Source organism: Leucopleurus acutus (assembly GCF_964270905.1).
Source record: "Leucopleurus acutus genome assembly, chromosome: 13".
NCBI lineage: Eukaryota > Metazoa > Chordata > Mammalia > Artiodactyla > Delphinidae > Leucopleurus > Leucopleurus acutus.
Genome location: NC_139155.1, coordinates 80,783,662 through 80,810,423, shown reverse-complemented (window position 1 = coordinate 80,810,423; position 26,762 = coordinate 80,783,662). Strand labels below are relative to the sequence as shown.

General features: G+C 47.8%; 1 protein-coding gene across 3 annotated transcripts in view; it reads left to right on the top strand.

Annotated features, from left to right (window-relative positions):
• ACAD10 (acyl-CoA dehydrogenase family member 10) overlaps window positions 1-22,984 on the top strand; it is a gene marked incomplete at its 3' end in the record, with an annotated part of 47,406 nt that extends 24,422 nt beyond the window's left edge. Inside the window, exons 10-21 of one of the 3 annotated variants that reach the window (XM_082852906.1) lie at window positions 1,904-2,054; window positions 3,148-3,293; window positions 4,054-4,227; window positions 12,053-12,453; window positions 15,962-16,102; window positions 16,598-16,735; window positions 16,859-16,949; window positions 17,855-18,013; window positions 18,716-18,888; window positions 20,965-21,108; window positions 22,107-22,184; window positions 22,786-22,984. In XM_082852906.1, coding sequence (XP_082709032.1) covers window positions 1,904-2,054; window positions 3,148-3,293; window positions 4,054-4,227; window positions 12,053-12,453; window positions 15,962-16,102; window positions 16,598-16,735; window positions 16,859-16,949; window positions 17,855-18,013; window positions 18,716-18,888; window positions 20,965-21,108; window positions 22,107-22,184; window positions 22,786-22,926 — 1,937 coding nt within the window. Of the gene's footprint in view, window positions 1-1,903; window positions 2,055-3,147; window positions 3,294-4,053; window positions 4,228-12,052; window positions 12,454-15,961; window positions 16,103-16,597; window positions 16,736-16,858; window positions 16,950-17,854; window positions 18,014-18,715; window positions 18,889-20,964; window positions 21,109-22,106; window positions 22,407-22,785 lie in introns of those variants that run through there. The other 2 variants (XM_082852907.1, XM_082852905.1) reach the window with 2 other exon arrangements.
• Between the last annotated feature and the right edge of the window lie 3,778 nt (window positions 22,985-26,762).

Sequence of the window (26,762 nt, the reverse complement as noted above, 5' to 3'; positions counted from 1 at the left end):
GTCCAGTCTAGTTATCACAAAGAACCTTTCCATCAAGGACCTGCAGGGAACCATAATTCTCTTTTCTCATCCCAGAGGGCAGGCTGCTTTGGGGAGGAAGGGCATTAAGTGCCTTGGCAGGCCTGCTCGGGACCAGTGGCCAACAGAGCCAGAGCCGCAGGGACAGCTGCATCTGCTTCCCACGAGAAGGGAGTGTGTGTACAGCACTGGAGTGGTGTGTATGCGTGGGGGGCAGGGGGACATCCTAAATCCATATAGGAGATTTTTCCTGAGGGGCTCCTTCCGCAAAGGCTCAGTTCCTGGTGGCCTTTGTATTCAATTTATTATGATAATTTTTAAACTCTAGAAATGTGAAATAGTACAGTGAATAACTATATGCCCACGACTGATTTTAACAATGGTTAACTTTTGCCATATTCCTTTATATAGCTCTTTCTGTTTTTATCTGCACAATTAACAAAGTTGTAGAGATCCTGGCGCTTGACTCCTAACAGCTTCAGTACGCATTTCCTACATTTCCTAATAGTAAGGACATCTCCCAGCACCATTATCACATCCAAGGAAATTTACCATTGTCCCAGAATCTATAAAACCCAGTCCATATTCACATTTCCTCATTACCCCCCTTACATCTTTTACAAGTGAGTTTTTTTGGTTGGTTTTCCAAATCGGGATCCGATCAAAGAATCTAGAACAGTCCCCTCACTGTTTTTTTTTTTTTAATGAATTTTTTAAGGGACCAGGCAAGTATATTATAGATTTGTTTTGATTGTTACCTGATGATTTCATTTACTGCTGTCTTCTACTTCCTGTAATTCTGAAAACTGGAAGTTAGTTCTAAAGGCTTGATTTGTTTGGGGTTAAATTCCTGTGGATTTTGATCTCACCTCTCATCCAGCCCTGCTGGATCCTCCGAAGGACAGGTGTCTGGGTGCTCTGAGTGTGCAGTGGACTCCACAGAAGGAGCCCAATCTCTCTATCCTTGTCTTCAAGCTTCTGGGGAACATTTTTCTCTCAGATGAGGGGTGAGGGCTTGACTTAGAGCTAGTGGTGTGATGTGTGATTAATTATGAATTGTTTTAATAGTGACAATAATTGTCAACTAATAACAGTGACAGTAATAATGGTCATTATTCATTGAGCAGCCTTCTGTGTTTGGCATATTATATATGGACTTCATTTGGCCTTCACAGTGGTCCTAGGGAATACAGGTGGCAGTACACTCATTGTACAGATGAAGCAATGGAGGCTTAGAGAGGTTAAATTAGTTGAAAAGCTTAACTGTGAGCCAGGCAACTCCAGAACTCCCTCCAGTTTGTGGTCCCAGATATAACTTGCAAGTTCCTCAACTGTGGTAACTCTGGTAGCAAACAACTGAATAATAGCAAATGCTCATGCAGTACTTACTACATGCCAGGAACATTTGCAGGGGCTTTACATATTGTGTCCTCCCAGCAACTCTATGAGGGCCATCTCATCAATGAGGAAACAAAGGCATAGAAAGGTAAAGTAACCTGCCTGAGATCACACAGAGAATGGCAGAGCTGGGAACCAAACCCAGACCATGCATCCACCCCAGAGCCTATGCTTTTAGCCAATCACTGTCCTGTAGCCCAGAAGGGATTTAGTAAAGGCTGTTAGGAAGCTCATAGGATCTGAGAGGGCCAGGGATCAGGCTCGGAGGCTATGTGGCTGGGAACAATGCCCAGATCACACAGATCCAGCCAAGATAAAACAGCAGTGGCTTCCAGGTTGAGGGGGCAGGAACATCATGTGGGAAATTCTCTAGTCATGGGAAGAGGATGCCTCAGACGTTACAAAGGGTTTCATCGCACTGCTTGATTTTCGAAACCTCTGGAGGTTGCTGAGATGGCACACCATGTTCTAATCCTCTTTCCCTCAGGGGACTATGTTGCACGCCAGGTACAAACATGGATCAAGCAGTATCGAGCCTCGGAAACCAGCACCATCCCGCCAATGGAGAGGCTCATCGAGTGGCTGCCCCTCCACCTTCCCAGGCAGCAGCAGACCACAGTGGTGCATGGGGACTTCAGGTCGACTGGGCATGAGGAGGGCTGATACTTAGTTGTGGAAAGTGATGGGAAGGGTATTTGAAGGGGAAATTAAGCAGCTGGTCTTGCCCCAGTTTACAGTTGACAATTATCCACTACATGGGCTCTCCCTCTGCGTGGCCTTTAAGGCAGGGTTTCTCAGCTTTGGCACTATTGACGTTTGGGGCCAGATGATTCTCTGTGATGGGGGGCCTGGCCTGTGCAACAGCAGGAGTTAGTACCACCCCCCGGGTCTGAAGGTACAAGCACGGGCTTCAGCTGTAACGACAACTCCAAAGCTGCGTGGCTGTCAACAGCGACAGCAATGATCTTACTCATGAGTCTGCAGTCTGGGACGGGATGGCTTGCTTGAGCCACTGACGTGGGTCTCAGGCGGGGGACTGGACTCACCCGAAGGCTTGCTCACACCTGCACCAGGGCAGAGGAGAGCTGGGCTCCCTGAGCCTCTCTGTGTCTCTGTGGTTTCCCACCTGGTCTTTCCAGTATGGCAGCTTCCAGCTGGACTTCCTACCTAGTGGCTCACGGTTGCAAAGGTGTGTGTTCCGAGGGGAGAGGGCCAGGGGGGAGCTGATCACCTTTTCTGTCCCTGTCTCAGGAGTCACTCAGCACCACTTCCACCTGTATTATAATTGTTAGAAGTGAGCTGCTTCCAGGGGTGAAGGATTAGACTCTTTCTTTTGTGGTAGGAGTGTCAAAAAATTGCAGACCTGTTTTAAAACCATCTCGGGAAGGAGTAATTACCAGAACCCAGACATGGTCTCTCTGTGGCGAGGGCCACCTGACCAAAGCTGTGGCCCTCAGGAGAGGAATACAGCTGTCCCTCAGCTATCTGCTGAAAGGGGGGTGGGGAATTACTGTGCAGGCCCCCTTCCCATTGTCTGCTGGTGTCCCGTTGGCTGCTCCCAGCTGAGCCAAAGGGCAAGGGAGCTGGTGGATGCAGCCCATGCAGGCTCCCGGGCACATGGGAGGGGTGGGGAGTGCTTCTGAAGGGGTCAGCAGAAGACGCCCAGCACAGAATACACCCTAGCGGTCAGTGTTCTTAGCGCTGTCTCCATCCCTTCTGTGGCTCCTGCAGGCTGGACAACGTGCTGTTCCATCCGGAAACGGCCGAGGTGCTTGCCGTCCTTGACTGGGAACTCTCTACCTTAGGCGACCCCCTTGCCGATGTGGCCCACAGCTGCCTGGCTCACTACCTGCCATCCAGCTTTCCCGTTCAGCCAGGTAGGAACTGCCGCTGGGGGAGTGAGGGATGGGGCCAGCGCTCTTCTCAAAGCTTTGGGGCAAACTCTGCTGAAACAGTTTGTGATTGGGCTGCTTCGTGAAATTCAGGTATTGAGTATTTCTTCTACAGCATCATTTTTAATGACAGTATAGGATTTCATTGTTATAGAATTAACTTAATAAGGCATTTGGTTTGATTCCTATTTGGATATTTGTTTCCAGTTTTTGTTTTTTTTAAAGTATTACCTTCCCTGTGCTTCCACAAAAAAAGGCAGTGAATATCTGTGTAGTAATATCTTTGCCTGTATATAAGTTATACTCCTAGGATAAATTCTTGGAACAGAACATATTACATGCTTCTAAACCATCAAAATGTTACAAATGAAGGAAATAGGTAAGATTTTTTATTTGTTGCAGTTACCTTTTTCATAATTTGGCGAGATCTTCTTTGAATACCATTTTTTTAATCAAATGACTGGTAGAAAATAATATGCATCCACCCTGAACTGTGGCCCAGATGGAATTGGAGGCCCCTCATTCCTTCCTTTACTGCCAATTTAGTCTGAAACTTTTAAGAGCCAAATTGTGAATAACAGCTTCATGCCTGGATTCCAGACATCTTGAAATGATGAGCTATAACCCTTTGAACTAGTTGTGAAGCTGATTTCCAAGGAACGAAGTGATTTTCAGAATTCAAATACTTGGAGCCACAGGAGAGCATGGGGTTTTTGCCTAGTCCTGGGTCTGTCTGTCGCTTCAGGTTTGAGTGACAGTGATCTGTCTGAGCTGGGAATCCCTACTGCAGAGGAGTATTTCAGGATGTACTGTCTTCACATGGGGATCCGTCCCACTGAGAACTGGAACTTCTACATGGCTTTCTCCTTTTTCCGCATTGCTGCAATCCTGCAGGGAGTCTACAAGTGCTCACTCACAGGTAATGGGGGCCTGGGAGAGCTGGCCTTGGGCTGTGAGTCACAGCCAAGGGGCTTCTATCCCTGAAACCCTCTCGTAACCAAACTACAAGATTCAGTTAATTCAACCATTTGTCATTAAGTGTGTATCATATATATATATATTTTTTTTAATCAATATTTAAAATTTTTTAAGTTATTAAAATAAGGCACAAAAATTTTTAGAGTAAAAACATACATGATAAGAATTCAACCATATAGAAGAATATAAAATTATTTTCCGGGCTTCCCTGGTGGCGCAGTGGTTGGGAGTCTGCCTGCCGATGCGGGGGACGTGGGTTTGTGCCCCGGTCTGGGAAGATCCCATGTGCCACGGAGCGGCTGGGCCCGTGAGCCATGGCCGCTGAGCCTGCGCGTCCGGAGCCTGTGCTCCGCAACGGGAGAGGCCACAGCGGTGAGAGGCCCGTGTACCGCAAAAAAAAAAAAAAAAAAAAAAAAAATATATATATATATATATATAGACATATGATAAAATACTTTATTTAACCAGTGTTTTCTAGACTGTATCTTTTAAGTTTGAACTTTTGAGAAGAAAAGTTAAGTATGGCTACTTAGAACTGATGGTTTGATATATACATATGTCACCTATGGAGTGTTCATATATATATGCGAGGATGGCACAATGTTATTAGTTTTAATTCTAAATTCTACAGGGTAGAAATGGAAATAATCTATACCCTAAATTATTTAAGAAAGTAGAAAGACAGATTAAAGTTTGTTTCCTATGTAGAAGGAAGGCAAGTAGAAAGCAAGCAGTTAGAATCTACCCAAAAGACCTAGAAGTAGTGACTAAGCCAATAGCATTAAGTACCCCTAATTACCCACATTATAATCTATAAATTCCATTCTCACCAAAAGGAACCAGGACTCCTTGGAGAAAGTGGCTGATTTCAGGTCTAGGGCAGAATATCCACAAGATGAACCTGGAACATCTTGCCGTACCAGAAAGCAAGGAGGTTGTTGAAGATTAAGAGGGTCATATCTAAAGGTCTCAGGAGTCAACCTGAATAGGCTCCCACTTGCTAATGACAGGAAACTTTGAGCACCAGTATGATGATAGCTGAAATGGATGAAACACATCAAATATATTTAAATCCATGAGTAAAGAATGATACTAAAACAAAGACACAGTGTCTCACTGGTGACTTTGGAGGTTGGCAGGAAAGCAACCCATTACTCTGAAAATTGGTAAATAAAGGGAAGAGAGTCAAACATTTATCCTGCCTTTCCTATACAAATTACGTATCAGGCTAACCAAATGATTGATGAGAGAAAGTTTCTCTTTAGAGAAGCATCCTGGACCCAATGATAGAATTAGCGTGTCACCAATTTGCCACCCCTACTACATGAATGCATCTGGAAAATAAGCATTAATGGTGCTGAAATCGAGAGAGGCAGCCAGACATTACATACCTCCTGATGCTGCCCTCAAAAGTCGAACCTGGATCTGACCAAGCCTCGAGTGCCAACCACCAACTTACAGGGAACAGAGGGTTCAGCGGAGCACATTCAACAGCACCGTTGAGGCAGAGCCATTCACAAAAATCCAGATTCTGGGAAACTTCACAGAGCAAACAATTTAGTTTCTTCAGCAGATAAAAAGGGGGAACAGATGTTGAAAAGGGAACCTATAGAGTGAACGGGACTTAAAAGATGCATTAGCCAAAAATAGTATTTGGACCTTATTCAGATCCCTGTTTGAAAAAAGAAATTTTCTGAAAAAAAATATTTGAGACAGTCAGTGAAAAATGAATTCTGACTGGAGAGTTGATGATATTAAGGCATCATAGTTAACTGTTGTTTAAGTGTGATAATGGTATTGTTGTGGGTGTTTTTAAGTCTTTGTTTTTAGACATAAATGAAATGTTTATAAATAAAATGATGTGGTGTTTGGGATTTACTTTAGCAAAATCCAGGGCAGTGGGGGTGGGGAGGGCAGAGGGTGAAATAGGATTGGCCATGCTTTGACGATTGTTGAAGCTGAGTGGTAGAAACCTGTAGGTTCGTTATATTCTTCTGTCTAGTTTTGTTTGTCTTTGAAATTTTCCGAGATGAAAACTTAAAAGGCACGTAGAAAGAAGCCCAGCCGTGGGTTTGCTAGTACTATGGGGACATCTTAGCTTCGTGGTCATCAATACCCGAGGCTTTCTGGCAGCATGTCGCTCTCAGCCAGGGTGCCAGAGTCTTCTGAGACAGGCAGTTGCAATAGGGGAATTGATCATCCATTCACTCACAAGAGCCTCTCCTAGGCCAGGTACTGTGCCAGGTGTTAGTGGCAATAGAAGGTTGTGATTTTTCCAGAGAAGAATCAGCATCCAGAGAATTTCTAGTTTAACCCTCCGTGATCTCAAGCAGTAATCCCTGGAAATGGTATCTTCTCTTCTTTTGGAGAGTCTCAGCTCTAAGCCAGTATTTCCCAATTTTTGTTTTGGTTTTACAGTGAAAGGTAACCAGAAACATTTACTTAAACAGAATGGCTGCTAAGTCCAAACAGTGATGTGTAGGCCTGATTGCCTGTGGGCATTTTCTAGTGGGCAGCCAAGTTCTCACTGGGTTCTGCTCCAGTGACTGGGGATAGCTGGATAGATTTTGCCCATTATGTCAATTATATCTCAGTTTTTAAAACAGAATTATTCATTCTAGAATCTCTACACCAATAAACTTCGCCAGGTTGTCCTCAAGTTGCCTATCAGGAAGCCCTTTGACAGTTTCCAAGATCCTGTGAGCCGCTGGCTTGGCCTCAAGCTTGTCTTGGCATCAGAGGCAAAACACGCCAGTGTTTGCCACCACATGGAAAAACAGATGTGCTGTCCTTTCAGGCCTGTTCCTCTGATCTTGATTGTGCTCTCCCTTCCCTCCTACCTGGAAAGCCAGCAGACATTCTGAGGAAGTGCCTTGTCAGTTTTTTTAAAGAATAGGATAAAATCATTTGATTAGGGAAACAAAAAACTCAACTCTCTGAACACAAGTATTATTTCTGCGCATTTGTCTTCTTAATTAGCTGTTAAAGTCTTTTTTTTGTTTTTAAACAGTTGAGATACTTGGTATCACCCTGGGAAAGGGGGTTTTGGAGAAGAACAATGTGTTTCAAAGGCATTCTCTCTGTGATGTCATCACAGGAGATTTGGGCTCATCCTTAGGTTGGCAGAGGGACAACAGTGACCAGAGCCTGGGGGCTGATTTACTGTCTGTACCAGCTGACCTCAAGTATCACTTTCCTTCATTAAGAAGTGGTTACTGAAGTTTAGGTTTCTTGTAGATGGCTGCTGAAATTCTAGAAAGGAAAAAGTGCTGGTGGCTGCAATTTAGGAAGACGTCAGTCATAGATGTGGTCTTTTCTGCTGGGATTACATTTGGGAAAATATATCGGAAGTGATAGTTTTAAATCAACCCAAGCTCATACAAGTGACCTTCAAAGAGACAAAGCAGTACTCTGAGAGCAAGATCCTACTAAGGAAATGAAAATTAAGAAAACACTTTGTACCCTCTGTTAGGAAAAAATATCAAGGATTGGTTCAAGGTGGCGGAGAAGAAGGACGCGCGCTCACTCCCTCTTGTGAGAGCACCGAAATCACAACTAACTGCTGAACAATCATCGATAGGAAGACATTGGAACTCACCAAAAAAGATACCCCACATCCAAAGACAAAGGAGAAGCTGAAGTGAGATGGTAGGAGGGGTGCAATCACAAAAAAATCAAGTCCCGTAATCGCTGGGTGGGTGACTCACAAACTGGAGAACATTTATACCACAGAAGCCGACCCACTGGAGTGAAGGTTCTGAGCCCCACGTCAGGCTTCCCAACCTGGGGGTCTGGCAACGGAAGGAGGAATTCCCAGAGAGTCAGACTTTGAAGGCTAGCGGGATTTGATTGCAGGACTTCGACAGGACTGGGGGAAACAGAGACTGCACTCTTGGAGGGCACACACAAAGTAGTGTGCACATCAGGACCCAGGGGGAAGGAGCAGTGACCCCATAGGAGACTGAACCAGACCTACCTGCTAGGGTTAGAGGGTCTCCTGCAGAGGCGGGGGGCGGCTGTGGCTCACCGTGGGGACAAGGACACTGGCAGCAGAAGTTCTGGGAAACACTCCTTGGCTGAGCCCTTCCCGAGTCCGCCCTTAGCCCCACCAAAGTGCCTGTAGGCGCCAGTGCTGGGTCACCTCAGGTCAAACAACCAACAGGGAAGGAACTCAGCCCCACCCATCAGCAGACAACAGGATTAAAGTTTTACTGAGCTCTGCCCACTAGAGCAACACCCAGCTCTACCCGCCACCACTCTCTCCCATCAGGAAGCTGGCACAAGCCTCTTAGATAGCCTCATCCACCAGAGGGCAGACAGCAGAAGCAAGAAGAACTATAATTCTGCAGCCTGTGGAACAAAAACCACATTCACAGAAAAATAGACAAAGTGAAAAGGCAGAGGACTATGTACCAGGTGAAGAAATAAGATAAAACCCCAGAAAAACAACTAAATGAAGTGGAGATAGGCAACCTTCCAGAAAAAGAATTCAGGATAATGATAGTGAAGATGACACAGGACCTTGGAAAAAGAATGGAGGCAAAGAGCAAGAAGATGTGAGAAATGTTCAACAAAGACCCAGAAGAATTAAAGAACAAACAAACAGAGATGAACAATACAATAACTGAAATGAAAAATACGCCAGAAGGGATCAATAGCAGAATAACTGAGGCAGAAGAACAGATAAGTGACCTGGAAGATGGAATGGTGGAATTCACTGTCATGGAACAGAATAAAGAAAAAAGAATGCAAAGAAATGAAGGCAGCCTAAGAGACCTCTGGAACAACATTAAACACCAACATTCACATTATAGGGGTCCCAGAAGGAGAAGAGACAGAGAAAGGACCCTAGAAAATATTTGAAGAGATTATAGTCAAAACCTTCCTAACATGGGAAGGGAAATAGCCACCAAGTCCAGGAAGCACAGAGACTCCCAGGCAGGATAAACCCAAGGAGAAACACGCCAAGACACACAGTAATCAAATTGACAAAAATTAAAGACAAAGAAAAATTATTAAAAGCAACAAGAGAAAAATGACAAATAACATACAAGGGAACTCCCATTAGGTTAACCATTGATTTCTCAGCAGAAACTCTACAAGCCAGAAGGGAGTGACACAATATATTTAAAGTGATGAAAGGGAAGAACCTACAACCAAGGTTACTCTACCTGGCAAGGATCTCATTCAGATTCGATGGAGAAATCAAAAGCTTTACAGACAAGCAAAAGCTAAGAGAATTCAGCACCACCAAATCAGCTCTACAACAAATGCTAAAGGAACTTCTCTAAGTGGGAAACATAAGAGAAGAAAAGGACCTACAAAAACAAACCCAAAACAATTAAGAGAATGGTAATAGGAACATACATATCAATAATTACCTTAAATGTGAATGGATTAAATGCTCCAACTAAAAGACACAGGCTCACTGAATGGATACAAAAACAAGACCAATATCTATGCTGTCTATAAGAGACCCACTTCAGACCTAGGGACACATACAGACTGAAAGTGAGGGAATGGAAAAAGATATTCCATGCAAATGGAAATGAAAAGAAAGCTGGAGTAGCAATACTCATATCAGACAAAATAGACTTTAAAATAAAGAATGTTACAAGAGACAAGGAAGGACACTACATAATGATCAAGGGATCAATCCAAGAAGATATAACAATTATAAATACATATGCACCCAACATAGGAGCACCTTAATACATAAGGCAAATGCTAACAGCTATAAAAGAGGAAATCGACAGTAACACAATAATAGTGGGGGACTTTAACACCTCACTTACACCAATGGACAGATCATCCAGACAGAAAATTAATAAGGAAACACAAGCTTTAAATGACACAAAGACCAGATAGATTTAATTGATATTTATAGAACATTCCACCTAAAAGTGGCAGAATACACTTTCTTCTCAAGTGCACACGGAACATTCTCCAGGATAGATCACATCTTGGGTCACAAATCAAGCCTCGGTAAATTTAAGAAAATTGAAATCATATCAAGCACCTTTTCTGACTACAATGCTATGAGATTAAAAATCAATTACAGGGGGAAAAACGTAGAAAACACAAACACATGGAGGCTGAACAGTATGTAACTAAATAACCAAGAGATCACTGAAGAAATCAAAGGGGAAATAAAAAAATACCTAGAGACAAATGACAATGAAAAGATGACAATCCAAATCCTGTGGGATGCAGCAAAAGCAGTTCTAAGAGGGAATTTTATAGCAATAAAATCCTACCTCAAGAAACAAGAAAAATGTCAAATAATCTAATCTTACACCTAAAGGAACTAGAGAAAGAAGAACAAACAAAACCCGAAGTTAGTAGAAGGAAAGAAGTCATAAAGATGAGAGCAGAAATAAATGAAATGGAAACAAAACAATAGAAAAAAAATCATTATGAATAACAATGAATGTTAAGGAGGGGATATCTTTCCCTTCAACGAGACCTGTACAGTCTGAGTTAGGAGGGGAAAATGTAGCCTGGCCCACTCATGCTCAGTGGCCCTCGCTGTAAGTCTGTGACTCAGGGAAGGGGGTTACCTGATTCCCAACTGGTCCCCCAGGGCCTGGGTCCATACCCAGTACCCAGAAGGTGCCAAGCAAAGACTTGCTGAAGTCCAGTGGGCTGCATTCTCTGCTGTGTAGCAGATGGATCTGGTTCCTAATTTGTAAGGAATAGCGTAGTATCTTTAAAACCAAAGCTGCATGAGAATGGTTCTTTTGAGGACTAGCCCTTGACCATTGGCAGGAGACAGAAGTAAAATAGGCCTCGGCAAAGATCCATTTATTGATACAAAGCAAATGAGGAAAACAGTCTCTTTAGAACATGGAAATGCTAAAAACAATCCAGGTGAGCTGACTGAAAAATCCCACTATAAAAAGGCAATGTTCACAGTATAAGGAGACACATGGATGGATCCCAGATATACTGAGTGAAAGAAGCCACACTGAAAAGAATATGACGTATGTATTTATGTGACGTTCTGGAAAAGACAAACTACAGGAACATAGATCAGTGTTGTTCCCCAGGGGCAAGGGGAAAGGTCTGACTACAGAGGGACCCCATGGAAGTTTGGGGATGATGGGAATATGTGCACTGACCTTGATGGTGGCAGTGGTTGCCTGGCTAAGCTCACGGAACTGTACACTTTCTAAAGGGGATGTATGTACGCTACATCTTAATTTAAATTTTTTCAAAAATCTTTTCTTAAAAAAGTCTTGATATGTGTATTAAGCAAAGAAAAAAACAGAGCATGAGTAGAGTGACTTCTGTGATGCTGATGACAGTGTTGATCTAGACAAAATGGTGCCCAGGAACTAGCCATTAATCCAGTCCCCTGTGACTATTATTATGAATTTCATGGCTTCCTATAGCCCAAGGTGACAGCAGAAGTGATTTGGGGAATTCCCAATTTAATTTCGCTTCTTTAGGAAAAGAAGAGATAAAGAGCAGGGAGCAGGCCAACTGAGTCCAACTTCTGCTCCCAGCCCACTGATGTAAGCTTGGGCATGTCTCCTCCTTAAAACCTGGATCCTTGTCTGTAAAGCGGGGATTAAAACAGTTGTGTAGCTCCAGGAATTCAATTAGCTATAATAATGCATGTCAAGCACTTAGCGCTGAGTCTGGTGCAGGTCAAGTGCTCAGCAAGTGGTAGTAGCGGCTGATGGAACAATACTGTCACATGTTAGCATCACTATTAAGGGTTATTTGGGGGGTACTCACTGGTTTTCTTTGCCTCTGCTTAGGGCATGCAAGCTCGGCTACTGGGGAACAAACTGGAAAGCTGACTGAATTTACGTCTAACCTGGCGTGGGATTTTGCAGTCAAAGAAGGGTTCCGGGTTTTCAAGGAGATGCCAGCCACCAAACCGTTAACAAGGTCCCACCACACATGGGCCAGGCCACAGTCCCTGCCGAGGACCCCAGGCATGAGGAGTTATGTCACCTCGACAGACTCTTCCCCAGCTCATGTCTCAAAGGGAGCTCTGGTCTTCTCTCCAGAAGGCCTTTCCCCACCAGTCAGGGAGCTGTATCAACGGCTGAAGCAGTTTATGGAGTGGCACGTGTACCCCGCTGAGCCAGAGCTGCAGCATCACCAGACCTCAGCCGAGAAGTGGACCCCTTCCCCACTGGTCGAAGATCTCAAGGTAAAGCAGCATTTCGAGATGTGGGGAGACCTCGTTAGCAAGGCCCAACCTCAGCTCGTACGCCGGCCACGTCTGTTCCCTCCCAGTCAGTGAAGAGATGGGGGGGCCGAGTTGAATGATCTCCGCTTTCCACCATCATTAGAAAGAGCCAGCTCTAGATCACTCAGTTTCACTTCATTTCTCTTTCTGTGTGACCGCGTCTCGGCCTCATACTCAGCCAGGCAGAGGAATGCCGCGTCTGTGGTTTACAACTCTGAGGCAGGTGGGCTCATTTTATGCATATCTGAATCTCGTAAATTTGAAACAAAATGATATAAATTGCATCAATTAAATAAGGCTCTTTTTAAAGAGTCCCTAACATCAAAGTTAAAGGGCCAGTATAAACTGTGTTTATGCTCTTGACACACAGTGACACCCCTTTAGCTGATAACGGAAATACCTGCTGTTCTTTTTCAGGATTAGTCTTGGCTTGCGTTAGTTCTTAAGTTATTTGAGGTCTTTAGGAGCACATATTCTGCCTGTGATGCAACCATCACCTACTTTAAAAAGAAATAGCGTTATCTCTTTTTTCCTAGTTACAAACCTATCGCAAAGTAACCAGAGCTCAAACATGGCAAGAGTAGAAAGAGTTCATGACATAGAAAGAGTTTATGACATAGAAAGAGTTCATGACATAGAAAGAGTTCTCTAGAATTCCCTGCCCTCTGAGCTAATCAATGTCAACAATTTGGTTTATTAGCCTCCCAGCTCTGTTCTCCTATCACATATTAATATATATTATTATTATTCCTATTGTAATGAAATTGTTTTATACATTTGAATCTCCGACTTGCTTATGTTATTTGATGATGTATCACCTTCCCACATCAGCTCCTGGAGAGGGACCCCCGAGAGGACCGCACTGCAGGTGCACCATAATTTGTCTACCCTGCCCCTGGCTGAAGGACACTGTGGGGATCTCAGTCTAGGTCACTCTGGGTCACTTAAGCAGCAGAGTTAGCAGCTAGCTGCTAACATGGACAGGGAGGCTGAAGAGCCACCTGAAGGAGACAGTAGAAGCCAAGGGAAGGCTGGCTGCAGGGAGCGTGGCCAAGGCTGTCACTAGGGCAGCAACCGGGAGGTCTCTGCTGGGTGCTTCCTCAGGACTCCAGGATTGAGGTGGGAATTTTCAGCCGGTCAGGTGTAGGTCCCATGCTCGTGCCTTGATGCCACCGAAATTTATACAGTGAGAGAGCACCCCAGAATAAGAAAGGTGTTGGGGGACTGCCCTGGCGGTCCAGTGGTTAAGACTTTGTCTTCCAATGCAGGGGGTGTGAGTTCAATCCCTGGTCAGGGAGCTAGGATCCAACATGCCTCCTGACCAAAAACCAAAACATAAAGAAAACACCAGAAGCAATATTGTAACAAATTCAATAAAGACTTTAAGAATGGTCCACATCAAAAAAATCTTAAAAAAAAAAAAGAAAGTGGTTTGGATCCTGTGCAAGGAAGGTACATTGAATGCTCTTACATGCTTCTGTGTCCATTTACTGTTTCTACAGCATCATTTATTTGAAGTAAAAATACTGGTCTAAGAATGAGGCCATTTTGAGTTTCAATAAATATTGCCAAATTTTCATCAGAAAGGTGCTTACCGATCTGTGCTCCCATTGTTACTGCGTGAAATGCCCTATCCCCCACCTACTGGCCTGCACACTTAATCCTTGCCTGTATGATGTACCTATGGAGTGCACAGAAGCATCGGAAAAGCAGACACTCATGTCGCAAACATCTCTAGTCTCTAAAATGAATGCATAGGAAAAACCTAGATTAGGGTACATTCTACTTGTGGTCATACCTAAATGGGAATCATAAGGACAACTAAGATGTTTGGGGAGTGTGGTGAAATTATGTCTCGTGGCTTTTATCCAAAGTGTCATTACTACCCATAAATGAGAAGTATTTGACTTTTACACAGCACCTCACAAATCCTGTGAGGTAAGCATTAAGAACCTCAATTTAAAGATAAGGAATTGAATTTGTCCAGGGACACAGCTAGAAATAATAGTACCTGGACTCAATCCAGATCTTCTGGGCCCAAATCTGTGGGTTTTTCCCCTCCCACAAGGAGATGATTATATTTATTCCCTTATTCTTCCTCCTCTCAGAACTCCCTTGCTTCCCTTCCTACTTTTCCCTTCCCTTCCTGATTCATTTGTTCCAGTTAATCTGTCCTTCTTTTCTCCTTGGTTGCTGCACTCTGAGCTAATTAGCTTAACACAGCAATGAGTGTATGTGCTGATTCTAGAAGTACATGTCCTAGAGCCCAGGCCCAATGTAATGGAAAAGTCAGCCAGCTGGTCACCTCCCAGTGCGAAGACTATCCATCATCACTAATATTTAGTACAGCCCCCAGCTTCTGAGTCCAGCACTTTATATTCTGTGTGTTACCTCATTTCATCTCCCCAGCCACCCAGTGAGGTGGGCGTTGTGGGCACTGGTTGGCTGCCTAGAGACTCTTCCCCTTTCTTTGGGTAGCAGCACCCCAGTCTCATTTGGGGGCCTCCCTCCCCACCTTTGGACACAGTCTGGCAGAGCTGTCAGTCCAGGTGCCAACCCAACCCCCCAGGCCAGGAAGTGGGCATGTTGAGCCAGCTAGGCCAGCCGGGCTGGCCCTTCCTGCAATTGTAAGAGTAAACGGTGTTTTCAAGAGAGAAAACAGCTGGCCTCACTCATTGCACAGCAGGAGTGCAGAGTGTCTGTCCTAAGCTGTGCTGCCTGGGCTACTGTCCATTTCTGAGCCTCCTCTAATCTGAGCTCCTGATAACCTTCCCATGCGGTTCCTTTTTCCCATCAGTTAGTCACCATCCACTCCTACTGCTCACTCAGTAGCTGTGATTGATAGCGAGGGTGGTGACATCCCGTTTCACAGGTGAGGAAACTGCCACGTGGAGCTCTCCAGTATCTTGCCCAAGGTCTCCCAGCAGCTGTGGTGGGGCAGGGTCTGAACCAAGCAGTGTGACTCAGGGTCTGGGCTCCCGACCCCCAAGCTAGACTTCCTAGTTTCCATGTTGGGAGCTACGTTCAGAAACCCAGAGTTACTTTCCCAGGAACAAAGTTGTGCCTCATAAAGGAAGCTGGATCAGGGGATGTCCTTAGGCACCTCATCAAAGCAGCTGAGGCTGCCGCCAACTGTCCTAGGCTGGTTCCCCACAGGCTCACTAAAGGACCCTTCACTCTCTTGTGCTCATGGAGTGAGTTCTAAGCTGCGTCGTGGCGACAGTAGTGATGCTAACAGTGATGGAGGTGGTGTACGTAGGGCGCCTGGGATGCGGGTACCAGGGAAGTGAACTGATTGCCATGGTCACTGTTAGGACTGGGCTGTCCCAGGCGCCCTCATATTCTCCTCCCACAGATCTGCAGGGGTTGTATCCAGCCCGATGGTTTGGACTGGCCTCGTTATTTTCCGCGGGACAAAATAAAATGAAATCACCGTCTGTGGATCCCTGACTTCTTTTTCCTGTGATAGGAGAAAGCCAAGGCCGAAGGACTTTGGAACGTTTTTCTACCAGTGGAGACTGATCCCGAGAAAAAATACGGAGCAGGGCTGACCAACGTAGAGTACGCACATTTCTGTGAGGTCATGGGCACATCTCTGTACGCTCCTGAGGTACCTTCTTTAATGTCCTTCTCAGTGTGGGAGGAAATCCTCATCTTCCACACGAGTTCAGCCACCCTCCTGGGCCGATGGGGTTCCCTGCAGCTGTACTGGACCCAGGAGCACTGATGCAAACTCAGACTTCTTATGGGGGAGGACACTGTGGGCAGGTGGCTGGAGCCACAGCAAGAAAGCAGCTTGGGGTGGGCATCTACTCGGGAAGTTAGGGCCCAGGTGAGCACGGCCTGGCTGGCTTCCATGGGCCCCAGCCCACCAGCTCCAGTCTCCTTTCTCTCCCCCAAGGAGCTCCGTGGTTGAGCTTCAGGGGCTCTGAGCTGCTATATTCAGAATGTCGTGGGTCTTTGCATTTCCTTGGGGAGAGGAAGGACTTTCACGAGGGTGTCAGAGGGCCTGTGACTTGGAAGGAGCCCGGGTCCATGCTTCTGGGGTGTTTGAAGTTTTGAATATGGATGTGGGAGTCACCCTTCTGCTTTTTCTCCTTTCCAGATCTTTAACTGTTCTGCTCCAGACACAGGGAACGTGGAGCTTCTGGTGCGATACGGCACCGAGGAGCAGAAGGCCCGCTGGCTGATTCTGTTGCTGGAGGGAGAGGCCCGCTCCTGTTTTGCTATGACCGAGCCCCAGGTACCTTGCTTGGGTCACCCACAGGTACCCCTTCTCATCAGGCCAGACCCTCGCGCGAGCCCATCTGCACTCTGCCATCAGGGACTGCAGGACCAGCTCTAATCAGAATGTGCTGTCGTTCAGGTTGCCTCCTCAGATGCCACCAACATTGAGTCTTCCATCCAAGAGGAGGATGGCTTCTATGTCATAAATGGTCACAAGTGGTGGATCTCAGGTATTTGGCCTGAAATTCATTTTTCAATCACGCTTATGTGGGTCTGCATTGATAAGCATGTCTTCTCTGCCCGGCTGTTGTCTGAGAAACTGTGGGAGGGACTAGCTTCATTTCCATTTGATGCAAAGGAGATTCTGTGTCTGTTCTCAGAAAAGGCAGCAAACCCTGGGGGAACCAGAGGTTCTACGTGGGTTACCAGGTGACCCCACGTGACAGTTCCAGGAACCTCTGCTTCACTCCCCTCTCTTGGTTCTGCTGTGGGCATCTCCCTTTGGAAAGGCAGGAGGTCACTTCCTTGGTGGCTCCTCCGTGCTGTGAGGTCAGGTGTGCCTCAGCAGAAGGGCTGGTCATAATCCTGTTGTTCACCAGGCGTTAACTCTGCAGGGCTCTCCATGCGTGCTGAGTCCGCACCCCTCCCCGGAAGGTCCGTGTTATTATCCCCATGTTACAGAGAAGGAAACTAGGATGGAGAAGTGACTTGAGTCACTTGCCTAAGGTACTTGCCCCCCACTAGCAAGTAGGGAATCCAGAGTTCAAGGCTGGCCTGATTCTGAAGCCTGTGTCCAAAGCCATCATGTTTCCACTGCCTGTGGAAACAAAGCAGAACACGCTGCCAGTAATAAAGTAGCAGTTTTCAGCTTCTTGTCTCCAAACTCTATTTTCAACTTGACTTGGTGCTTTAAAAAAAAAAACTGCTCTTAGGATGTTGGATTCCTTCCTCACTGGGACAGAAACCAATTGCTTTTACTGCTGGTCAAGGGCCTGCACGTCCTCATCTGATCATGTGAAGTCTTAAAGGGCCCTCTCTCTTCACTGGCTTCAGCTTCCCTGGGCCAGGACTGCGTGTGTAAGGAAATCTGATGGCCCTCGCGTCAGATGATGGGGTCTCTCTCTTTTCCTGGCAGGCATCCTGGATCCTCGCTGCCAACTCTGCGTGTTTATGGGAAAAACAGACCCACATGCCCCACGCCACCAGCAGCAGTCCATGCTCTTGGTTCCCATGGATACCCTGGGGATAAAAATCATCCGGCCTCTGACGGTATATGGGCTGGAGGACGCACCAGGTTGGCCCCCCAGGAGCAGCTCGCCTCTTTGTGTGGGTCTGGGTCTGGGCCTGGGGAAAAGGCTTTGGGCAGCACTTCCACTGTAGGAAGTAACACCTGTAAGGGTATGATGACATTTGGAAGGCTATGTGCTCCTGCATTTCAATTCCATCCATGAGTATCAACCATGCAGGCAAATTTCAGACAGGCATTTATCCCTTTATTTTTTTTCTCTTCCATCCTTAGAAGATAAGCCGGACTCTGTGAGGTAAGGAGGCCACAGAGGACAGAGCAGGAGGCAGGAAGTGCCCTCCAGACCTTCTCTTCTAGACCCCAGGGTGGACAGCCGACCTCCAGGCCTGGAAGTCCTCTCACAGGGGCTCTTTCCCTCTGCTGATGATGTTCACGTTCTGCCTTGGGTGTTTCTGTAGGATCACTACATTGTTAGAGTCACATACCACTAAGGAGATTCAGCCCAAGTTAGAGTCATGTTTTATAAAAGGAATGCCAGACTATTCATTTGATATTATAAATCAGTGATTTATTTCCCATCTTTAATAGACTCCTTCCTTCCCTCCCTGTTCAACATGTTCAACCATGTTCCAGTTAGAAGGCTACAAAAGGGCAGGAGATGAGATAAACTCATTGCCAGCAGATGAGATAAACACATCTGAGGAAAACAAGTTAGGCAGATGGCTCAGGGGTACCCTTTGGGTCTTTCAGGTGGCCACGGCGAAGTCCTGTTTGAGCAGGTGTGCGTGCCCAAGGAGAACATGGTCCTGGGCCCTGGCAGGGGCTTCGAGATCGCCCAGGGCCGACTGGGTCCTGGCAGGATCCATCACTGCATGTGGCTGATCGGGTACTCCGAGAGAGCGCTGGCGCTCACGAAGGCCCGAGTGAGTACTTCCCTTTGCGACTGTCTCTGTACCAGAACGACCCATCTGTTTTCCTATCAAACTTCAAATCCTAACTGTTTTCTGAGAGCAGACTTAGCAGGTGATATTCTTTACAAGAAGCTGTGTCCCTGTCTTTGCTTTGCATCTGCTACTTTGCTAAAGTTTCAAATTCAGAGCAGAATGGGCCTCACTCTGTCGAGGTGACCAGAAGGAAAAGGCCAGTCTCTGTAGCAGCAGTGGGCAAGGTTCCAAGGTCCACAGGGTCATGGTCTACTGATGACCATTCCTGCTACCAGGTCATCTTTAAAAATCAGATACCAGGGAGAACCTAGGCTTCCAGCGTTCAGCCCTGCGCCATCCTCCTCCCCAAGCACATCCAAAACTTTATTCTTCTTTGACCCCCTCAAAGGTTGCAAGCCCACACAAAAGAAAGCTGAGCTGTTGCTGGCAGTGGTAATTCAGATTGGTGATATCAATTTCACAAAGATGAAGCAAACCCCTGAGCCTCCAAAATATCTCACAAAACACTGTCCAAAGAACAGAGATGGTCTGGTGTGCATAGATTACTGAGCAAACCTGAGATTCAAGCTTTTTAGTTGAGACTGACTAGTTTTTTGGGTTTTGGGTTTGTTTTTTTTTTTAAAGAAAATGCTCCTTTCTTAAGAGCTCAGGTATAGTCTCCAGTCCCATCCTGCAGAGCAGTTTGACTGTACGTGTCAGAAGTCTTAGAAGGTACCATAGTATTGATGTGGCCATTCCACTCATAGGACTTGGTCTCAAGAGAGTAATTAGATTTAATACTAGGAGGTTCACCACAGCCATGACTATAATACGTTGGAAACAACCTATAAGGCTAACAGCTGGGGCCTGGTCAGATAATCCTGGTTATGGGCATGCAGTGAAATTCCAAAATGATGCTGTAGAAATCTATTTCTTGATATATAGAGAGATACTCTTAATGAAAAAAAAAAAAGGCAGGCTACAAAGCATTATAAAGAGTATGACTCCATATTTTTGTAAAAACTGCATATGTATGTTTATGCATACAAAAAGGTACCACCAAATATTAAGTGTGACTAGATGATGGAATACCAGATGTTTATGTTTTTTCTTTTTTTTTTTTGTCTGAAAATGGATACATTTTCTGCCATGAGTAATATTATTTGTGTCATTAACTGTTTTTAGTTTTAAAAAGGGGGGGGTGGCGGATAGGTCCCTTATAAGTTTTTTTTTTTTTTTTAGATGTTGGGGGTAGGAGTTTATTAATTTATTAATTTATTTTTGCTGTGTTGGGTCTTCGTTTCTGTGCGAGGGCTTTCTCTAGTTGTGGCAAGCAGGGGCCACTCTTCATCGCGGTGCGTGGGCCTCTCACTGTTGCGGCCCCTCTTGTTGCAGAGCACAGGCTCCAGACACACAGGCTCAGTAGTTGTGGCTCACGGGCTTAGTTGCTCCGCGGCATGTGGGATATTCCCAGACCAGGGCTCGAACCCGTGTCCCCTGCATTAGCAGGCAGATTCTCAACCACTGCGCCACCAGGGAAGCCCCCCTTATAAGTTTTTCTGATTGCTTGTAACTTTCAAAGACTGTAGAATCCCCAGTGCAATAACAGTTGCCTGAGAGGGGGTCTGGCACCCAGACTTTGCTCCTGAGGGTACCCCAGGACATGAAGCAGGCCCTGCTGTCAGCAGAGGGCGCCCTCCCCTGCCTGTGTGAGGTGCCCACAGTCACTGCCTAGTTCCCAGAGTAGCCCTGGGCCAGAGGCAGCTCAGATCAAGCACTGTCCCTGCCTGGCAGCCCAGCCTGCCCAGAAGGAGCGGAATGGATGGAGTAAAGGGGTTCCTGGAGGTAATTTGTGCAGCCGCCACGTTGACTAGCTCCACGGTGCCCACGAACGTTGTCTGCTTCTGGCTTTTCTCCCTGGGAGTTTCCAGTGGCTGGAGAGCTGGCAAAGTGGCACCTGAACTGCACAGTCCCGCTTCTGCCCCCCTTCCCCTCCAGCCCTCTCCTGTGTGCTTCCACCCACCTCCTCTGCAGGGCACAGCCCCGTGCCTCCCATCCTGTCTCCTGTGTCCACAGGCGAAGTCCCGCATGGCCTTCGGGAAGCCCCTGGTAGAGCAGGGCACGGTCCTGGCAGACACCGCCCAGTCCCGAGTGGAGATCGAGCAGGCCCGGCTGCTGGTGCTGAAAGCTGCCCATGTCATGGACGTGGCGGGAAGTAAGGTAGAGGGCCGAGGGGCCTCACAGAGGTCCTGAGGTCGCAGTGAGGGACGCAGGCCCGGGAATCTCTAGATGCTGACTCTTCCCTCCCCACTCAGCAAAGCATGGAGAAAGCACTTGGCTCCTTGACATAAATAAGTTTGCTTCAACTCTCCTTGGGACTACTTGGGCAGCTTTTCAAAAATGGAAAACGCACAATAAAAGAGGACTGAACTTTCTGTCTTACTGACCCAGTGACCTTCTGGGTTCAAGACAGTGGACCTGACAGGGCCCCAGGGCCCCAGCCTGAGCTACGGCCCCACCCGGACTTCCGGGCATCCAGCAAACTAAGTAAGCCATGGAGTTATCCAGAGGAGAAGCTTTATTTTCAAGTGTGACGTTATTCTTTAAATGGCTCTTTTTGAGGGCCTCTAACAGCCAGGTACAATGCCATGCTGACCCCTGCCTTCTCCATCTCTCCATGGGGCCTCCACCCCTTAGCCGAGAGGCCTCGGTAGCAGTGGGTTGACCCAGGCTCAAGTTCCCTGTTTCTTGGCAATCTAGTGCCAGGTATGAGGGCTCTCGGGGGCTTCGATTAAAATCCCAGACCGAGGGCAGATCGTTGCCGCTCAATTCCCCAGAGTCCTGGCTGGCCTTGTTCCACTTACCCTTTGGAACCAGCTGGCCGTGGCCCTGAATGAGGCACAAGCCACTCACTACCCTGCCCTGTGTGTGTGCTGGCGATGCTGCCCGTCACCTGGGAAGACGCCCTGAGTCTTTCCTTGACCAGACAGCCACTCACACCGCACAACACCCCGAGGCCCTTCCTAGTCACCCCGCTGCCCCCTCCACCCCCGTCAGTGCTGGGCAGGGACCACGCACCAGGCAAGGCCTGTGGTCCAGCGGGACCTCAGCTCTCTGTTCTGAGCTATTGTTTCTACTCCTCCCTGTGAAACTGATCGTCCTTCCAAGTGTTCAGCCCTCGGTTCTGCCCTCCTAACCACACCTCGTCTTCCTTGCAGGCTGCAGCTTTGGATATTGCCATGATTAAAATGGTGGCCCCGTCCACGGCCTACCGAGTGACTGATCGTGCTATTCAGGTGAGCACAGATGATGGATCACTGGTTCGTCTGAATCATTTACAACAGATGCAAAACTCCCTCTCCTTCAGCTGCCCAACCTTCTGTAAACTAATAGCCGCCCTTTGTCGCACACTCACCACATGTGACTTTCCTTTTCCTCCTCAGAACAACCCTATGAGGGGTTCTATTCCTACCTTCATTTTGAATATGTGGAAACAGAAGCAGAGAAAAGTGAAGTGACTTGTCCAGGGTCACTCAGCTTGAAAGGAGCTGAGCTCAGATTTGGGGAACCTAGGTCCTTCTTTCAGCAGGCCCAGCCTCCTAACCATGCAGGGATGCCTCCTTCCCAAATCTCAAACCCTGGCCCCAACAGAGGGATTTCCCAATGGCAGAAGTCACCTAGCAGAGCAGACCTGGGAGTCTGGCATCCCTGGGATGGCAAGTGCAGCCCCACCTGAAGTCTTCCAGAACATTGTTATCACACAGGTGTAGGGGACAAGCTTGGGAAGGAGGCTGTTATGAGCCGTTCTGAGATCTTAGGAGCAGGCACTTGTTCCTGGGGCTCTCAGAGACGAGGGCTCACCCAGGGCTTCCTCCCCTCCCGCTCTGTGTCTGCCAGGCCTTCGGAGCAGCAGGGCCGAGCAGCGACTACCCGCTGGCTCAGTTCTTCACCAGGGCTCGAGCCCTGCGCTTTGCCGACGGCCCTGATGAGGTGCACAGGGCGGCAGTGGCCAAGATGGAGCTGAAGCGCTGCAGTTAGACCTGTGGGACTGCAGGAGCCAGATCATCCCTGTCAGGCCTGTGGTGCCCAAAACTTTAAATGATGTGCTTTGAAAGACCTGGTATGTGTGATTCTTGCACCCTGCCCGGCAGCTCTGTCCTTCCATCCTTATTGTGAACTCAGCCTCGGTGGGTGCCCACAGAAGACACTTCTGTAAGAAGCCTGGAGTTGCCTGTTTCAGACAAGGAGGGAGGGGATTAGCTGAGAGCTGAGTGGGTTTCAGGATAGAGGGTGGAGAGCTGGTCTTCAGTCCAGGCGCCCGGCTGGGCAGCCAGGCCCCCTTCCCTCTGGCTGTGGCGCATAAGGGCTGTGGGACTCTGTGCGAACGTTAGGAGTCCTGCTGGGGGGGGGGGTGCCCATGCTCGCTCGCTGCTCTGTGCCTCCGTACCCCTGCTCCCAGCTGATGGCTACAGCCGACAGACCCAGGGCGGGAGTGCTCCTGGGAAAAAGGAATGAAACCCCAACCATGAAGCCACTGCCATCTGATTTTCTTCCTTTGAATGTCCAAAACACAGAACACTGAGGTGTTATTTTGGAAAGGGACTTTGGAAACATGAAAGAAGAAGAAAATATACCTCAGAGACATCACAAATGTTCTATATCATACAAAGAGAATGGAGAATGAAGGCTCACACCTTAGCTCCCCTGTCTCAGTACGTCAGGTGCCTCCACATACTTGAGTTTACACAAGATCCTGCCCAGTGCACCGGCCCACCCAAATGCATGGGGGACACAGACACGGTGACCCCAGTCGGTCCCGAATCAGCCACCTCACAGCTGCTCATGTAAAGGTCAGCAAAGGATGACGGCTTTCTGGTGTGTGAGGCCCACTCCTCCCTCTGATCTATAGTCAGAATGTTTGCGGGGAGGGGAGGTGGTGGGCAACATGCAATTACAATTCAGAGGGCAGTACTCTCCCTGCAGAGAAAGGTGGACATACTCATTTGAGGTCTGAGCTCTTCAAGGAATGGGTGTCCCATGAGCCCAGGTGGCAGTCAGAGATAAGCCACTGGCTGTTAGGACCTGGACTGCTAATGTCATGATCTGGGATGATGTGGCCGTCAGCTGCCCATTTCAGGTCAGACCAGATGGGCAGGGACCGTCGTCCCAGCGTCTGCTGCATTGCAGACTTGACCCCCTTGAGGGGACTGCTTTAATGGAGAGAGCGCCCATTAAATTCAGACCCTCCCAGTGAATTGCTGTCACACCAACTACTCTGGCAAACAACCTTTTGCAAACTCGGGCAGGGTTCTAGCATCCTTACTTCTTGTTTCAAGCCTTAGGAAGGAGGAGGTTTGAAAAAGGAAGTGCTTGGCTGGTGGCCTGCTGTATCACGTGGCCCTCAGCTTTGTCAACCTTGCTTGTTAAGTAGTGCAGCGGCAGGGATGAAAATAGAAGCCATGCAGTGGAGCAACCCCACGTCTCCCTCAGATACTGTGCTGCAAAGTGGGGAGGCCCTGGGGCGGCAGAGTGGACACTGCCTGAAGGATGCGAGTCATAGAGATGTGGCCTCCAGCAGCCCCTCATCCAGGGTCTCCCATTCGGTGAAATAATTCCACTCCCCACTGTCAACTGCACCCGAATTCTGGGCCAGGCACTGGTCTCGGCCTTGGGGAATGTGCAAAAAAACAGGTCAAGTTGCCATTATAAAGGGGCCCACATCTCAAGTGGGGGATGGTGGTGAGTGTCTGAGACCGTGGTGAGTGACTTGGGTGCTGTGCTGGGTGACTGATGAGTGACGAGGGTGCTGTGCTGGGTGACTGATGAGTGACGAGGGTGCTGTGCTGGGTGACTGCTGAGTGACGAGGGTGCTGTGCTGGGTGACTGATGAGTGATGTGGGTGCTGTGCTGGGTGACTGATGAGTGACGAGGGTGCTGTGCTGGGTGACTGATGAGTGACGTGGGTGCTGTGCTGGGTGACTGATGAGTGACAAGGGGACTGCGGAGGGTGACTGCTGAGTGACGAGGGGGCTGTGGTGGGTGACTGATGAGTGACGAGGGTGCTGTGGTGGGTGATGTGATAGGCACTGCTGGGGGTGCGGAGCTGGGGGCTCAGGAGGGAGGACTTGTGCCAGAAGAGGCATTTGAGCCAGACCTGCACGATGAGAATGGGCAAGGGTGCTTCAGAAGAAGGAGCAGCAGATGCAGAGGCCCTGTGGGGCAGCCCAGTATGTCTGGGTACAGAGCAGAGAGAGTAGGAGGTGGTGGATCATATTAGGCCTCAGGGGCCTTGGTGAGGAATTTGGTGTTGGTTCTAAATGTGACAAAACGGTGAGTTTAGGTGGCAGCACGATATGCTTTGATTTGAGTTTCTAAAAGCTCCTTCTGCTCTCCAGAGTTCACCAGGATGAAGAAGGAATAAAGGAAGACTAGAGCAGGTTCAAAGTTCCCTAAAGCTGTAGAGGGCTCCAAAAGAACCACCCACAAAATTAAAGAAAAAAAAGAGAAGGAAAGGCAGGGGGATGAGGGGCAGGGTCTTAACAAGCTATGAGCAAAAAATCCAAAGGATAAAGGAAGTCGAACCTGGTCCTTATCCGGCTTTTTCCCCACCTTCAGCAGACAGTTGGCATTTCTGGTGGGCCGACGCAGTAACTAGTGTGGTGACGCCCAGCACTGTGCTCCTCTGGAGTGGGGTCAGCATGTGGTTATAGGTGCACGCTGGGCGTGGACAGGCCTGGCATGGTGATGAGCGTGCCTGACCAGTTTTATCTGTGGCACACTTAACATCTTGCCACCAGCCCTATGTGGCTGGGCCTGCCTTCCTATCAGCCTGCCTTGGGAATGGGAACAAAATGTCCTCATAACATACCAGTGATTGTTTTTTCTCACAGTAATTTGCTATCCCAAAGCAATTGAACACACATTCCTCTGCTCATCTCTTGACATCAGGGGCTAGATTCCCGTAGGGCTGAGCCCTCCCCAGTGGTCCCGCGACAGTCCCCGGGTCTCAGGGCTCCAGCCCTCCCTTCCCATTCTCCCCCACCTCATGCTCCCTGTAGTGACTTGTGGTCTTGGCATCCACAGCTGCCTGTGCTCCTCCAAGCCCTGATTTCAGATATTGTCAGATCATTCCAGAATAATCCCAGAGAGGCTGTAAGAAAGAGACTGGATTCCAGGTAATTCGCCTGGGTGGGGTGCCTTCAGGACATCCCTGGGGGTGATGTTGAAAGAACAGGCTCCAGTGTTCTCCACCAGCATTCCCCTCCTAGAGTCCCCAGTGGTCATCTAAGAGACGGCTCCTGTCTGTCACCACCCAGGACTTAGAGTTCCCCAGGGATGCCCTGGGGATGCCAGGGCTGTGCTGCAGCTCACCTCTTTGCAGTCACAGGGAAACTGGATGCAAGTCCAGGGCCGAAGCACTGGTTGAGCATCTCTGGGACATCTGGATCAGTATTTATACTGCCCTCCATGGTGCCCTGCGGCTACAGCCCTCTCCCCTCCATCGACCTCACTAATGTGTGTAAGCGTCAGAGCAGAAAGACGGAGGAAAGACAGAGGTTTGGACCCGGGGTGCAAACCTGTGATCACCTATTGGACAAGTACTCTGGGAGCAGAGGTCTTTTAATCAAGTTGACTGAATGGAGAAATGATTTCAGGGAATTCTCCATCTTATCAGCATTAGATAGATAACCTAGTGGTAAAGAGGTGTCACAGACAAACACAGACAGACACTAAAGTGTTAAGGACAAATATTAATCAGTAATATGCTATTGCAGTAGGAAAGAGGGCCCAGCATGAACTGACCTCAACTTCCATTTGTACAGAGGGCATTTTAAAGGGAGAATGAGAGAGCAGGGAGGGGCAATGGTGGGGTT